This window comes from Lepidochelys kempii, chromosome 1, assembly GCF_965140285.1.
Source record: "Lepidochelys kempii isolate rLepKem1 chromosome 1, rLepKem1.hap1, whole genome shotgun sequence".
Classification (NCBI taxonomy): Eukaryota; Metazoa; Chordata; order Testudines; family Cheloniidae; genus Lepidochelys; species Lepidochelys kempii.
The window spans coordinates 112697404-112710973 of record NC_136380.1 but is presented as its reverse complement, the minus strand read 5'-3'; the positions used below and the strand labels follow the sequence as shown (position 1 = coordinate 112710973).

At 40.6% G+C, this 13570-nt stretch overlaps 1 protein-coding gene across 2 annotated transcripts in view; it reads left to right on the top strand.

Annotated features, from left to right (window-relative positions):
• Positions 1 to 13570, top strand: part of RASA3 (RAS p21 protein activator 3) — a 266580-nt gene that overhangs the window by 192825 nt on the left and 60185 nt on the right. For both annotated transcript variants that reach the window (XM_073350720.2, XM_073350711.2), the window contains exon 5: positions 426 to 502. In XM_073350720.2, coding sequence (XP_073206821.2) covers positions 426 to 502 — 77 coding nt within the window. The remainder of the gene's footprint in view (positions 1 to 425; positions 503 to 13570) is intronic.

Here is a 13570-nt window from a genome sequence, read left to right as displayed (position 1 = left end):
TTTGAAAACATAGGGTTTAGACGTATCCAGTTATCATACACTAATGTGATATTATTCTTGACTGGTGAGGTGCAGAATCTGTGCTTAAACTTTAAAACATTAAAATTAGATAAAGCTGAAATGAAATATTTTTAGTCTCAGGTTAGTCACTCAAACCTGTATTTCTCAATTACTGTAATATACAGAGGTAAGGTAAGGGACAGATTTTTATGGACTGAAGTTGAATTAGGAAGTTAGCCCGCTGATTTCATTTGACTAGTAAAAAAAACTGCTGAGACTGTATAGCTATTTAGTTAACTAGTAATTAAACTATTTTTGAAATTGCAGATGGTGACACACTTGCTTTGTTTTTAAGTGGAATGTTGTGGTTGGCTATATAATAATGCTGTAATTTTCATGTGGCATTATGTCATTCTGTATTTCAGGGAAAGGTACACCTAGAGCTGAGACTGAGTGAAGTCATAACAGACACTGGTGTCGTTTGCCATAAGCTTGCAACGCGGTAAGATCTGAAATGTAACTATAGAACGATAACGGTAACTTGACAATGATTTGCCCTCTTTAAAAATTAATGAAAATACTGTGTTATGAAGGAATATGTCAAATGCAAACAGTTTATAATACACAAAAAGAAAAGGAGGACTTGTGGCACCTTAGAGACTAACCAATTTATTTGAGCATAAGCTGTACCGCACGAAAGCTTACGCTCAAATAAATTTGTTAGTCCCTAAGGTGCCATAAGTCCTCCTTTTCTTTTTGCGAATACAGACTAACACGGCTGCTACTCTGAAACCAGTTTATAATACAGCATTTTAAAAAATTACTTTAATGAACCAAATCACTTATTACAATTGAATATTTTTGAGCTCTAAACTTTAAATCGCCTACTTTTTTATTTGAAATCTGCTCATCCATTTATAGGTTACATTATTTTTTTTCCATGAAAAAAAAACAAATATATATGCTAGGTGGTTGTCTCTATTACTTTAAAATGTAAACAATCACTTATCCCAACTCTAGGTGCAGTATAAATATTAGAAACACAGCAAAGGATATCATAAATGTCCTTGTACTTTTAATAGGATTATACCAGCCAAGTGTCTTCACAACATAACCTGAATAGTGACAGAACATTACATGGCATGTATAATGATCAAAAGTCCACCAGCAATTATAACAGCAAACTCACAATCAGCTACCCCATTTATCTCACCAATTCGTCACTGAAAAATGCAGAAGAAGGGAGATTCTCAGTAAATACTCTGAGGCTAATAAGTTTGAGTTCTGTCAGACCCCAGAGCAAGCAAGTGGAGTGAGTTCCAAAATCCCTCTTAGATTATGTTTACACTGGACCTGAAGGTGTAGTTTCCAACTTAGGTAGATATACCTTCAATAGCTCAATCAAAGCTAGTGCACTAAAAATAAAAGTGTAGCTACAGTGGGTGGGGCTAGCTGCCCCAAGTATGATCCCATCTGAAACCCTAGCTATGAACTTGGGCAGCTAGCACGTCCTGTCGCTCGGGCCACTTTGGCTACATTTCTGTGTTTAGTGTGCTAGCTCTGATTGAGGGTGGAAATTATACCTCCAGCTCCCTAGAACACCCACAGAAAGCCCTTGTGAGTAATTCCCTATGTTTTAAACCAGGGGACCTCTAGCTTGAATGCCTCTCCTGGCTGCAACTGCTGCAGTATCACTCAGAGAGAAGCAATCTTTCAAATAGTCGGGGCCCAAACCATTTATGCTGTTGGCACTGTGAGAACTTTTTAGTGATAGCTTCAGAGGTCTTAACTGTCGTTATATTAGGACAAACACAGACAACGAAAGAAACGCCAACTCCCTGCTTCCACTTAAGCCTGGATATCTTTTTTTAATAACTTTGCTGAAGCCAGTCTTGTTGGGTTAATGGCCCAAGTAAATGATTCATTTTATTGACATGAGAAAGGAGAGTGGTCTCCTCACTCCTCTTTAAACCTCTCAAATGCGTTTCGAAGCTTGCTTTTCCTGAGGTGGTAGCGAAGTATGGGAGGATGGATTTTTAAAGGGCTGGCTCCATAACAAGTCTTTTTCCCAAGGAGGAAAAGCTCTTAACAAAATTAGCTGGCTTGAATGTGTATTTAGCAGAATATTTTTATCCTGGTTCAATGTTTTTCTCTTCATTTGCTCCCTCCTTTTCTCACTTTTCAGTCCAACATGCAGCCTGCTTTCATCCGCTTGTTCTCTTCCAGGCACCCTTGTCTTGTTTCCTCATTCACCCATTCTTTACTTTTTTCACTTGGAGCTATAATCATAGATTCAATATTAATTAACCTAATGATTTGATTTAAAAGGCCCCATTTACACTTTAGCTGTCAACCAAACTTATTACCGAGTAGTGATATGGCTGGCTCAAAATGTTAGTAATCATGGCAGCTGTGTGTTTTGCCCTTGCCAGGAGCCTAGGGCTAGCACGTGGCTATCATCCCGTAAACATGCTGTAACACTGTTCTTTGCAACATAGACAGGACCTGTTACTCATGCCTGAGTGACCAGATTGGTTGATCCTTGTCCTTCCCAGCGCTGTCGGTAATAGGACATCCCAGAGTACACTGCCCCAGGTGCTGCTATTGCCTTTGAGTGCATGTCTTCTTGCAATCAGATGTCTGCTGAGGGACTATGGGATAGCTGCCCAGATTCCCCCCTCCCCCGCAATACATGGGTACAAACATGATGAGGTAGCGATGTGTAAACTGACTGACACAGCTAGGTGCTTTACATCATCAGTGAAATCGGACCTTTAATATGTAACAATGTTTTTTTTAAATTAAATTCCTGAAGTGCTAGATGATGGTAACAATGGGAAATTGGTCATTGTCTTTCTACTTATTGTTCAGGTCTTGTACTACCAAGAAGCTGCATATATGTGATGTGGAAACAGCAGCATCTTACATACCAACAGTGGTATGGAATTTCCTTTCTAACGCTTTCTAATATTCATCCGAGTGGACAAGTTTTAAATCCCTATTCGAATCTTTGTTTATGTGACGTTGGATTTAAGACTATTGCTTTTATTGGACACTGAAAATATTTTAAATTGGTTTGTGAAGCATTCTGTAACCTCGACTCACAAGGTATTGTTCAATAAATAGTGTGTATAGCTCAATATTCAGAAATCCTTAGTTTCTAACCTCTGAGCCCTTGGTAATAGATCACAGCTCCCATGACCCATGTTACAATTTTAAAACCCACTGGCCCTCAAAACAAAACCTGTAAATAGGAATCTAAGGAAACTTTTATCCTACTGATGGTCCTTCCCACTCTCCTGCTATTTGCTCTGTAACTGATCTGAGCACACCATTCCCGCTGTGGCTGGCCTTGGAAGTGCCCCTGTATGTTGTTCACTACTGTGAGTGGGCAGGAAGGTTTGGAGTTTAGAAGGGAGGCAGAGAAGATAAGCATTTATAGAGCATGTGGATAAAACACTTAAAATCGTTTGGTACAGTTTATGATGGCCGTACATGTCATTAGAGGAGGGAAAGAAAGCAAGTGCAGAAGGAAAGGAGAGGTGATTAGATCGGAAACAACACTGCAAAATAGTCTGGAATTTTTCATGCAGTATCTTTTTAAATTATTGTTTTAGCTGGATATATAAAGCCCTTGCAGATTCCTGCTATGTGACTTTTCCACCAGCTGACTCCTCGCTCACTCAGGCACGATTTGATTCTAGCCATATAAGGAGAGAACACAGTAATTGCTTAACAAAGAAATCTCCTCGTATGATCTGTGTAGATGGAAAATGCCAGAGGAAGGACGATGGAGAGGGAAGGGAGGGTGGAACCTTCCTTTTATGAAATAGTTTATGAATGAAAAGTAGAGACTCAATGAAATAGAGGGATGGAACAACCATTATAGATCTGTCAAGGCTCTTGGCTTTGTTGTGAATAGGACATGGAAGTGCTTAAAGCAAGGTTGAGATTGTACTTTTAGTGAGCAAATAAGATAAAGCTCTCATGTGTGAAAGAGAACCTAAAATGATTACATCTGGTATTTTTCAGCAAATCACATTTTAAGGCTTTTCTCATGCCTTTTATTTCTTTTATGTCAGCTTTTTCTGCAGTGCTAATCATTTTGTATTTTCCCTACACATGCCATACAGTATTCTGCAATAGCCAGACTCTGTGAGATCAGGTTGACACTCCAGGCTTTCTCATTTAACTCTTCATTTCCTGGCTTTTGTGGATTTAATTTAAATGTCAGTGTTGTTTAACAGGATTGTTTGTTGTTTATTATTTTTAACAATAGTATTTAGAAAATAGAAACTGTCCTTAGATGACTGGTTTGGAGCTATTCTATAAATACTCTTATATACTACATAGACCAGAACAATCCAGATTTGCAGTTTCCCAAAAGATCGAAGGCTGCATCCAGTGGGCCAAATTTTCAAAAAAACTTGTGATGTGAGCAAACTTTTTGTGCCCCCAACAGTGCCGGTTGTCAAAAGACAAATACATGTTTGTGCCAGCAGACTGAAAATTAGGCTTGGCCAGAGACCTGATGCACCCTTTTTACCCATTGAGACCTACCCGCTGGCACGAGGAAATAAACATCAGTCTCTTGTCAACATACCTCCTGTCAGACCCTTGTTACACTTGCCTTCTACCTTTGTGCACACTGCCGCCACCACCACCTCCTCTAGTTTCTCCGGGCCTGAAAACAGCTGGCTCCTTGGTCTGCTGGAACACACCATGAGTATCAAGCTGGACAGGTGCATTTTATCTAAATAAAACGTCAATGAAATGGATCATTAGAAGTGCTGTGCACTGAACACTTAAACAGAAGGGAAAGAAAATAAAACCCATAAAGCACTTTAGGCTTTCTTAGCTGCTGCAAAGGGAACAAAGAAAACGTGTAACTTCTCCCCTGGAAGCAGTCAATGCTGTCATTTAGCCCTAACCCACTAAGCTGTTGTGGTTTCTCAGCGTTCTATAGTGGCTCTGGCAACTGCCACCACACAGTCTCCCAGGCTGGAGCTCTGTCACCGAGATTAGAAGGAGAAGCATTAGTGGATTAGAAAAGAAGAGATTCAGGCACTGAGCTAGGCTGGCGGTGTCCCCAGGCGCTCCCCCTATCAATGAAGACGAACTCTATCTTATGCTATTCATCACCCCACTGAGGACTTGCAGTGGGCCCTGAAGGAACTGGCTTTGTTTGAGGGAGTTTTCAACCGGCATCTTGCTCTCTCCTAGCCCCAACCCTCAGAATGTCAGTCTTGTGAGTCTCTAGAGTGAAAAATAGGGGAGGACTTAAGCTATAGGCTCATCCTATAAAGAGAGTGTGAGGCTGCAGCCCATTCGGTGATGACTCTGGCCTGAATGCATAGTGCAGACTCACTCCCACAATGAAAAAGAAAACATGCATAAGGCTGTGTGGCTGGCTCCCTGCATGTCACATTAATATAGATTAACTACTGTTGTGCACCTATTGCACAGCACTGTATGCCAGGTAAAAAGTGTGTGCGCGCGCAGTAGATCCTGGCATTCCTCACTCCCTTCCCCTCCCCTTCAAAAATCTTTCCCACCCCGCCCCCTCCACACACACACACACACCCTGTTCCTCAGCGCACATTTAGTTGCCTTTTTTTCCCCTGTTGGCCGTGGCTGACCCAGTGGCCATCAAAAGGAGGATTTGGAGAACTTCTTTTTGTCTGCTGGTCCAGAACTTTGAGGCGCATGTGGGCAACCAAGTCCCATAAGTACATCCCATTCAGTTCTGGAAAAAGGTGGTGTACACTTGACCCTGAGGCTATGCCTCTTCACCATCACTTAGTGTGCACAGGTGGCTGGCTGCACGCAGAGCCTCTTTGAAAATCCCATATGTCAACACCTCCTGTTTGCTCCAGGAAATACAGAGGCTTTAGGACTCAGTATGTGATACTCCAGTATGGTCCAAGTGGCCTTCTTCTTGATCAAACAGTTCAGTGTCACATGCTGGGACCTGGAGTTATGTCCATCTGCATCTTAATAGTGTAGGGGGGCAGTAGGTTCCATTGTAGAAATCCATGAGCCTCACTTTGGCCACACCAGTAGAGACATTCAAAAGTAATACTTCTGACTTCAAAGGTTCCTATGGGAAGAAGGCATTTAAGTCTCATTAAAGCTGCATGGGAGCTAGTCTCCCAGCTCCCTTTGACTGCTTTTGAAAATCCCAGTCCATGTCTGTAATTATTTATTTAAATGTCTGTATTTATTCAGTGTCCCCAGGTTGCTCCTTCCAGTGTTAACATTCATCATGCCTTGTCTCTTAAGTTAAAAAAGCCTGAAAACATCTGTTCTTGGAAAGCTTTTTCTTCTGCTTCTTTTGTTCTTTTCCAACAACAAATTTGTACAGCTGAGTTGTAGCTCATGAAGCGTGTTTATAAATGACAATGCTGACAGACTTAACTTGTGTGGCATTAGCAGCCAAGGCTGCTTTTTGTATATAGCAATAACATAGTCTTCCAATGACTGACTCACAGATCTGCAAATGCATCAGTAATGCTCAAGTTTGGTTGGTAAATTAAGCATTTATAACCATGGGGTGGAGGATGTAGGGGCTGCTCTGCATTAATTTATGAATGCTATATGTGCTCTGTGGTTGTCCGAGCACTTTAGGGGATGGATTCTGTCTGACTATATGGAGCTAAGGCCTGGTTTACAGTTAAAAATTAGATCAACCTAGCTACGTTGCCTAGGTTGTGAAAAATTTTGCACCCTGAAGTATGAAGTTTGGTCAACCTAACCCACCGTGTAGAGACAGCTAGGTCGATAGAAAAATTCTTCCATCTACTTAGCTCCCACCTGTTGGACAGGTGGATTAACCCCTTCCGCCAAGGTAGGAAGCGTCTCCACCAGTGCAGCACTGTAGCTGTGCTGCTGTAGTGTAGACGTACCCTAAAAAAGCCTTTTAGGAGAAACAAGCAGGAAATGAGACAGTGACTAGAGATAAAGACACCTCTGGGGCAAACACTTCAAAGGTCATTGAGAGACTTATGGCTGGGCTATTAATTGGGAAGGGCCCACCTGCTGTGGCTTAACCAAAGTTAAAAGGCTTATTTTGCCAGGGCTGGGGAGTCTAAGATCAAAAGGATACTAACCAGTCATAAAGTCCCTCTCTAGAGAGAAACATCGAGGTGGGATCAGTTGTCAGGCACAGTTTGGGGAAACAGGCTGAGACACAGAGAGGCTTCAGGAGAGAATCTAAAGAAGTTGGGCTACCTGGCGATCATGGGTGGGGGAAGGTAAGCTGCAGATAGATATCTCTGCTCATAGACTGTTCTGGTTTAAAATTCTTGTGCTCTTTAGTGTTCCTACTGTTAAGAAGGAATGATGCTTTATTCTGAAAAAGTTGTATGGTCGCTGTACCACTGGTCACAGCTCCCAAGGCCAAAACTGCGGGTACAGAAGCTAAGACAGACCAGCAGAGGCAATCACAGTTAGCACACAAGTCCTGGTCTGACTGGCAGAACTGCATGATTCTACCATGAGAGATGTGACAGCTTGAGACTTATCACTTGTGGGGATGAGACCCAGAGAGGGGACTGCAGTTCAGCTAGCTCGGTAACTGTGACACATGATATTTTAGTGCTTTTAAGTAAAATTAAAACACCTCCCATTCATCCAAATGCTTCCTTTTACTCACAAGCATTACTTCCTCCTTTTTTATGGCTTGTGGCATGACTAATTTGCTTTCATACAAGTACATAACTTTGTCAGATACAAATAATGTGTCAGGACAAATATTATTTGTCAGGACAAATAATGTGACTGTAATATCTGGGTTTGATTAAAAAGAAGACTTGGAGCTGAATGTCATCTGTGTATCGATGACACTGCAGGCCCAAATGTGACTGTTTCCTCTAGAGGCTTTATTTGCACATTGACAGGTGTAAAAACAGGGAGCCCAGCCTTCAGGGAGAACAGCTACTCAAAATTTGGTATAACAAAACTTTATATGCTTTATATATGATTCTCTAGCACAGGAAATAACAATATTATCTTTCTAGTTTTCCATTTGATAAAGTTGTTTTTAAGTGTCATTGCTAGAACATGAATATTAGTTTAAAAACAATGCCAGACTGCAGTTATTTGGGAATGTGGGAAGTAGATGGTTAGTACTGGAGGGTATATCGATACATACGCTTTTTTTCCTCTCAAGTAAATTGCCACTATGAGTCATGCAGGCATACAGTGCACAGCAAATCCATTCTGAGCTCACTTTCTCAGGGTCAAGTAAGTATATTTTCCTGCATAAGATTTGAGCTGAATCAGTACAAAAATAATGGTGATGCTGAATGGGACTTAGCCAGTTTAATGTGTGCATGACTCAGCGCTCCTAGCCGCATTTGCAAGGATTTTGTCTTTTGTCTGCATCCACTAAAAACTACTACTAACATAATGCAATCTCAGGGTTTCACTTTCAATAAATGTAAGCATCCATTAAAATGTGTCACAACCTTCCCTTTCTTGAGAGCATGCCCTACATCAATGGTCCATTGACCTCTGGGGGCCCACAGACTATGTCTAAGGGGTCTGTGAAAGATGATTATGGAAAGTAAAGTTTCAGATCCCAGAACAGGCATTCCGTTAGAATTTCTGATTAATCAAAAGTATGTCCGTACCCCCACCTACAAGGCAAAATCCAAAAGTGTTGTCATTACCATAGAAGCCCACAGTTTATTGCCCTTTCTCACATTGCGTCAAATGCCATGCCAAGCATGTGTAACATTATAGTTGAATTCTGTTCAGTCAGCTTTTAGTTTAAGACTTCTATGGTAGGGGTCCGCAGACCACAGTTTGACTTTCCAAAGGCGTCCACACCTCCGTTCAAAATTTTGTAGGGGTCCGCAAATGAAAAAAGGTTGAAAACTACTGCCCTACATCAAAATATGCCTTTTCCTTTCATTTTGCTGCAGAACTGCATCTTGGGCTTGTTTTTAATCTTGTGTGTTTCATAACCAATTGAAAAAACATTTGATCTGAGGTTAAACCAGATAGCATCTGGTATCTGACAGTGCAGAATTGAAGTACTGTGAAAGAAGTCCTTCCCAATCCAAGGTATGCAGGATAGAATATGGGCTGGAGGAGAAATGCACATCCATAGTAAGATAAGAGTTTTCTTCCCAGCCACCCAGCCAAGCCCTCTCCTTCCCTTCTCTATCATCCCTGAAATCTCCACCATCTTGCCCATTCTGCAGGTTGAATTAAGTTCAAGATCCTCATACTCTCCCTCCAGGTTTCCCACCCCTACTTTTATCTCAACTCTCATTTCCTCCTGATGCTGTGCTCTTCCCAAACCTAGTGTCAATCTTCCTTTTCCCCAGTTTTGTATAAAATCTTCCTTCAATGCCACTCCCTTATTCTTGAAACTCGTTCCTTTTCCTAACATTCCAGGCAAACATCCTTTTCTTCATAACCGTAATTAAAACTACACTGCTTCTGTGAGGCCTTTCAGCAATAATCCACCCCAAGCAGAGACTATTTTAAAGCCTGCACCATGGTGAGATCAAGCCATCATCTGAACAGCCTGTGCATTATGTGTAAGGCTGCATTTGAAGTGCTAGACAGGAACTGGTCTATTCTAAGTCAGTCTATTTCAACACTAAGTGTCAATGTTATTTAAATAACTTGAGGGTGCTTCCTGTTTTATACAGTAGTAAACATATTCAGAGTTAATAAGTGAAAGTTGAATAACTCATGCATAAATCCTTTTAAGAATAAATTAAATGTAATCTCTGAAGTTATTCAGGGTGATAGGAAAAGTTTATTGGGAGTGTAGGAGGGTTAATAGTTCAAATGCTAAGGCAGCAATGTTTGCTATAGATACGTGGACCGGAGAGTTCTGAGGACAGTGGCTTCCAGTAGCTTGCACAATCTTTATAGGTTTTGCTGAGAAATAGCTCTATAAGGATTACACACTTCTTTGGCTGTCTAGAATTAAGGAGTTTCCATACATACAGTTACTGAGAAGTAGTCATACATGACTCTCAGTGCCAATCAGAATGGAGGGAACTGCATAAGTACATGTGCAGTTATGGGTCAATAATTGTACAGCATCCTTTCACTCTCAGACAGTTCCACTGTAGTAACTGGAAAGAGCTAGGAAAGGGAAAGTTACGCAAAAGAAATCACTTTATTTCACATTTCCAGTTTGCAGCTTATCAACAGAAATGATGCAAATCAGACAAAATCAAAATATTATGTAAGCGCAGAATATTGCATTTTTGTGTATTAATGCGCAGTTTGGTATGTAAAAGCAGAAAAGTACAATTAACTGTGTAGAATCAGAAATCCTATTAATGTTAATGTTTGTACAAAAGAGTTGTGTTGTTTTGCCATTAAATTTTACATGTTAACTTATTTGAGGGTGGGGGATTTCAGCCATGTTTTCCCCTCCTTCTTCCAACCCTCCACCTCCCCATGAAAGTTGGAGATAGACCAATTGGTTTTTAGCAATACCATTCTCAAGATGCTGTGTGTGTCATGGGAAAGGAAGTCTGAATATTCTACCTATGCCAGAGAGCTCTGTGATTCCTTTAAGATAGCTCTGTGTTGAGAGCAGTGTAGAACAACACCATGCTTTGAGAAGCACTGAGAGGCAGGATGCTAGCCAGAGCCCTTGCTGTGAAGAGCAGACTCCCTCCTGCATGTCGGGCCTGCTTGGCCCTTATTCACAAACTGCAAGTTAAGCTGCTTGCACCCTACCCATTGTACACTTATGCAATACTAAGCACACTGTGGTCTAGAATGTGGCCACTTCTAAAAATCCTATAGAAAACTTCAATAGAAACCAAGGGGAAATTAGGATGCCGTCACTGAAAATCAGTTTTTTAGTGTCATTCAGTGTTTCTGTGTTTTACAGTGTGTAAGTGAAAAGACCGCTACTTTACAAATGGAGTCGTGTGCAGTTTTCTTTTGCCACTCATTATTGACAATATACTGAGTTGCTGTATCCTTTACCTGCAGCTTCTGTGTCATAACTAATGGCAAGCAAAGGGAGCTTTTGAATTCCTTTTGAGTGTAGGTAGGTAGAAATGTGTTGTGAGCCCATTTAAAGAGCAAACCTGCATCAAACATCTCTTTAACAAGTGCAGTATGTAACAAAATGCAGCTAGGCAATTTAATCCTGGAAAAATCGTGATGTGGCTATTTTCACAGCTTCACCAGCATGGACCATATTTATTGTTTTAATGGAACTCTCAGAGGAGCAATGTTATGGGATATGATCCAACTTAAAAAACAAACTTTTCCCTGAAAATCTTTTATCTTTAGTGAAGTCAAGTGTAAAAGTATAATTAGGCAGGCCAAAAAAGAATTTCAAGAGCAACTAGCTAAAGACACAGACAATTTTTTAAAGGCCATCAGCAGCAGGAAGCCTGCCTGTTAGTGGTACCACTGGATAATCAAGGGACTACAGGAACACTCGAGGAAGATAAGGCTGTTGCAGAGAAGGTAAATGAATTCTTTGCATCACTCTTTGCTGTGGAGGATGTGAGGGAAATTCCCACATCTGAGCCATCCTTTTTAGGTGACAGACCTGATGAACTGTCCCAGATTGAGGTGTCAGTAGAGGTGGTTTTGGAACAAATTGATAAATTAAACAGTTGTAAGTCACCAGGACCAGATGGTATTCACCCAAGAGTTCTGAAGGAGCTGAAATATGAAATTGCAGAACTACTAACCATGATATGTAACCTGCTGCTTAAATCAGCCTCTGTACCAGATGATAGCTAATGTAACACAGATTTTTTTTTTTTTTTTTTTGTAAAAAGGTTCCCGGAAGCAATCCTGGCAATTACAGTCTAAGCCTAATTTCAGTACAAGGCAAACTGGCTGAAGCTATAGTAAAAATAACAGAATTATCAGACACTTAGATGAGCACAATTTGTTCGGGAAGAATCAACATGGCTTCTGTAAAGGGAAATCATGCCTTACCAATCTATTCAAATTCTTTGCGGGAGTCAACAAGCATTTGGACAATGGTGATACAGTTGATCTAGTGTACTTGGGCTTTTTACAAGGTCCCACACTAAAGGTTCTTAAGCAAGCAAGGGATAAGAAGGAAGGTCATGGATCGGTAACTTGTTAAAAGTTAGGAAAACAAAGGGTAGGAATAAATGGTCGGTTTTCACAGTGCAGAGAGGTAAATAGTAGAGTCCCCCAAAGTCTGTACTGGGACCAGGGCTGTTCATAAATGATCTGAAAAAGGGGGTAAACAGTATGGTGGCAAAGTTTGCAGATGATACTAAACTACTCTAGATAGGTAAGACCAAAGCTGACTGTGAAGAGTTACAAAGGGATCTCAGAAAACTGGGTGACAGGTTAACAAAACGGCAGATGAAATTCAGTGTTGATGAGTGCAGAGTAATGCACATTAGAAAACATAATCCCAACTGTACATACAAAATGACAAGGTCCTACCACTCAATAAAAGGATCTTGGAGTCGTGGATAGTTCTTTGAGAACATCTACTCAAGGTTCAGTGGCCGTCAAAAATGCTTAACAGAATGCTAGGAACCAGTAGGAAAAGGGATACATAATAAGATAAAAATTATCATTATGCTACTATATAAATCTATGGTATGCCCATACCTTGGGCAGTTCTGGTCATCCTATATCGAAAAAGATGTATTCAAATTGGAAAAAGTTTAGAGAAGGGCAAGAGAAATGATTAGGGGTATGGAACAGTGTCCATATGAGGAGAGATTAAAAAGACTGGAACTGTTCAGTTTAGAAAAGAGACGACTAAGGCAGTTCTATAAAACCATGAATGGTGTGGAGAAAGTGAATAAGAAAGTGTTATTTACTACTTCACAGGACCAGGAGTCACCCAATGAAATTAATGGGCAGCAGATTTAAAACTAACATAAAGAAGTACTTCTTCACAGATTGCACAGTCAGCGTGTCCAACTCATTGCCAGAGGATGGTGTAAAAGCCAAAAGTATAACTGGGTTCAAATAAGAATTAGATAAATTCTTGGAGGATAGGTCAGTGAATGGCTATTATCCATGATGGTCAGAGAAGCAATCCCGTGCTCTGGGTGTCCCTAGGCCTCTGACTGCCAGATGCTGGGACTGGATGACAGCAAATGGATCACTCAATAATTTTGCTGTTCTGTTCATTCCCGCCGAAGCATTCGGCACTGGCCATTGTTAGAAGACCTGATACTGGGCTAGATGGACCATTGGTCCGACCCAGTATGGCCATTCTTATGTTCTTATCTACTCTTGTTAGAAGTAACACCTAAAATTACTATAAATAAAAGAGATCAGAGAGAAAAGCTTGGATATCTTTTTAAAAGATATGCTCTATCTCAAACAGAAGTTATGAGTTTGATGCAGAAATTATCAGGTGAGGGTTTTGGCTCATGTAATGCAGGAGGTCAGACTAGATGAAAACATAGTCTCTTCTGGCCTTAAAATCTATGGAGAAAACTAGTAAGTTAGTTATAAAGTGCATAATGTTTATAAAAGCTTTATAAATTGCTTTAAAAATTGCTTTAATATGAACATGGGTCTGAGCTGCTTGTATAATAACTGAAATTATGCAGCAAATATA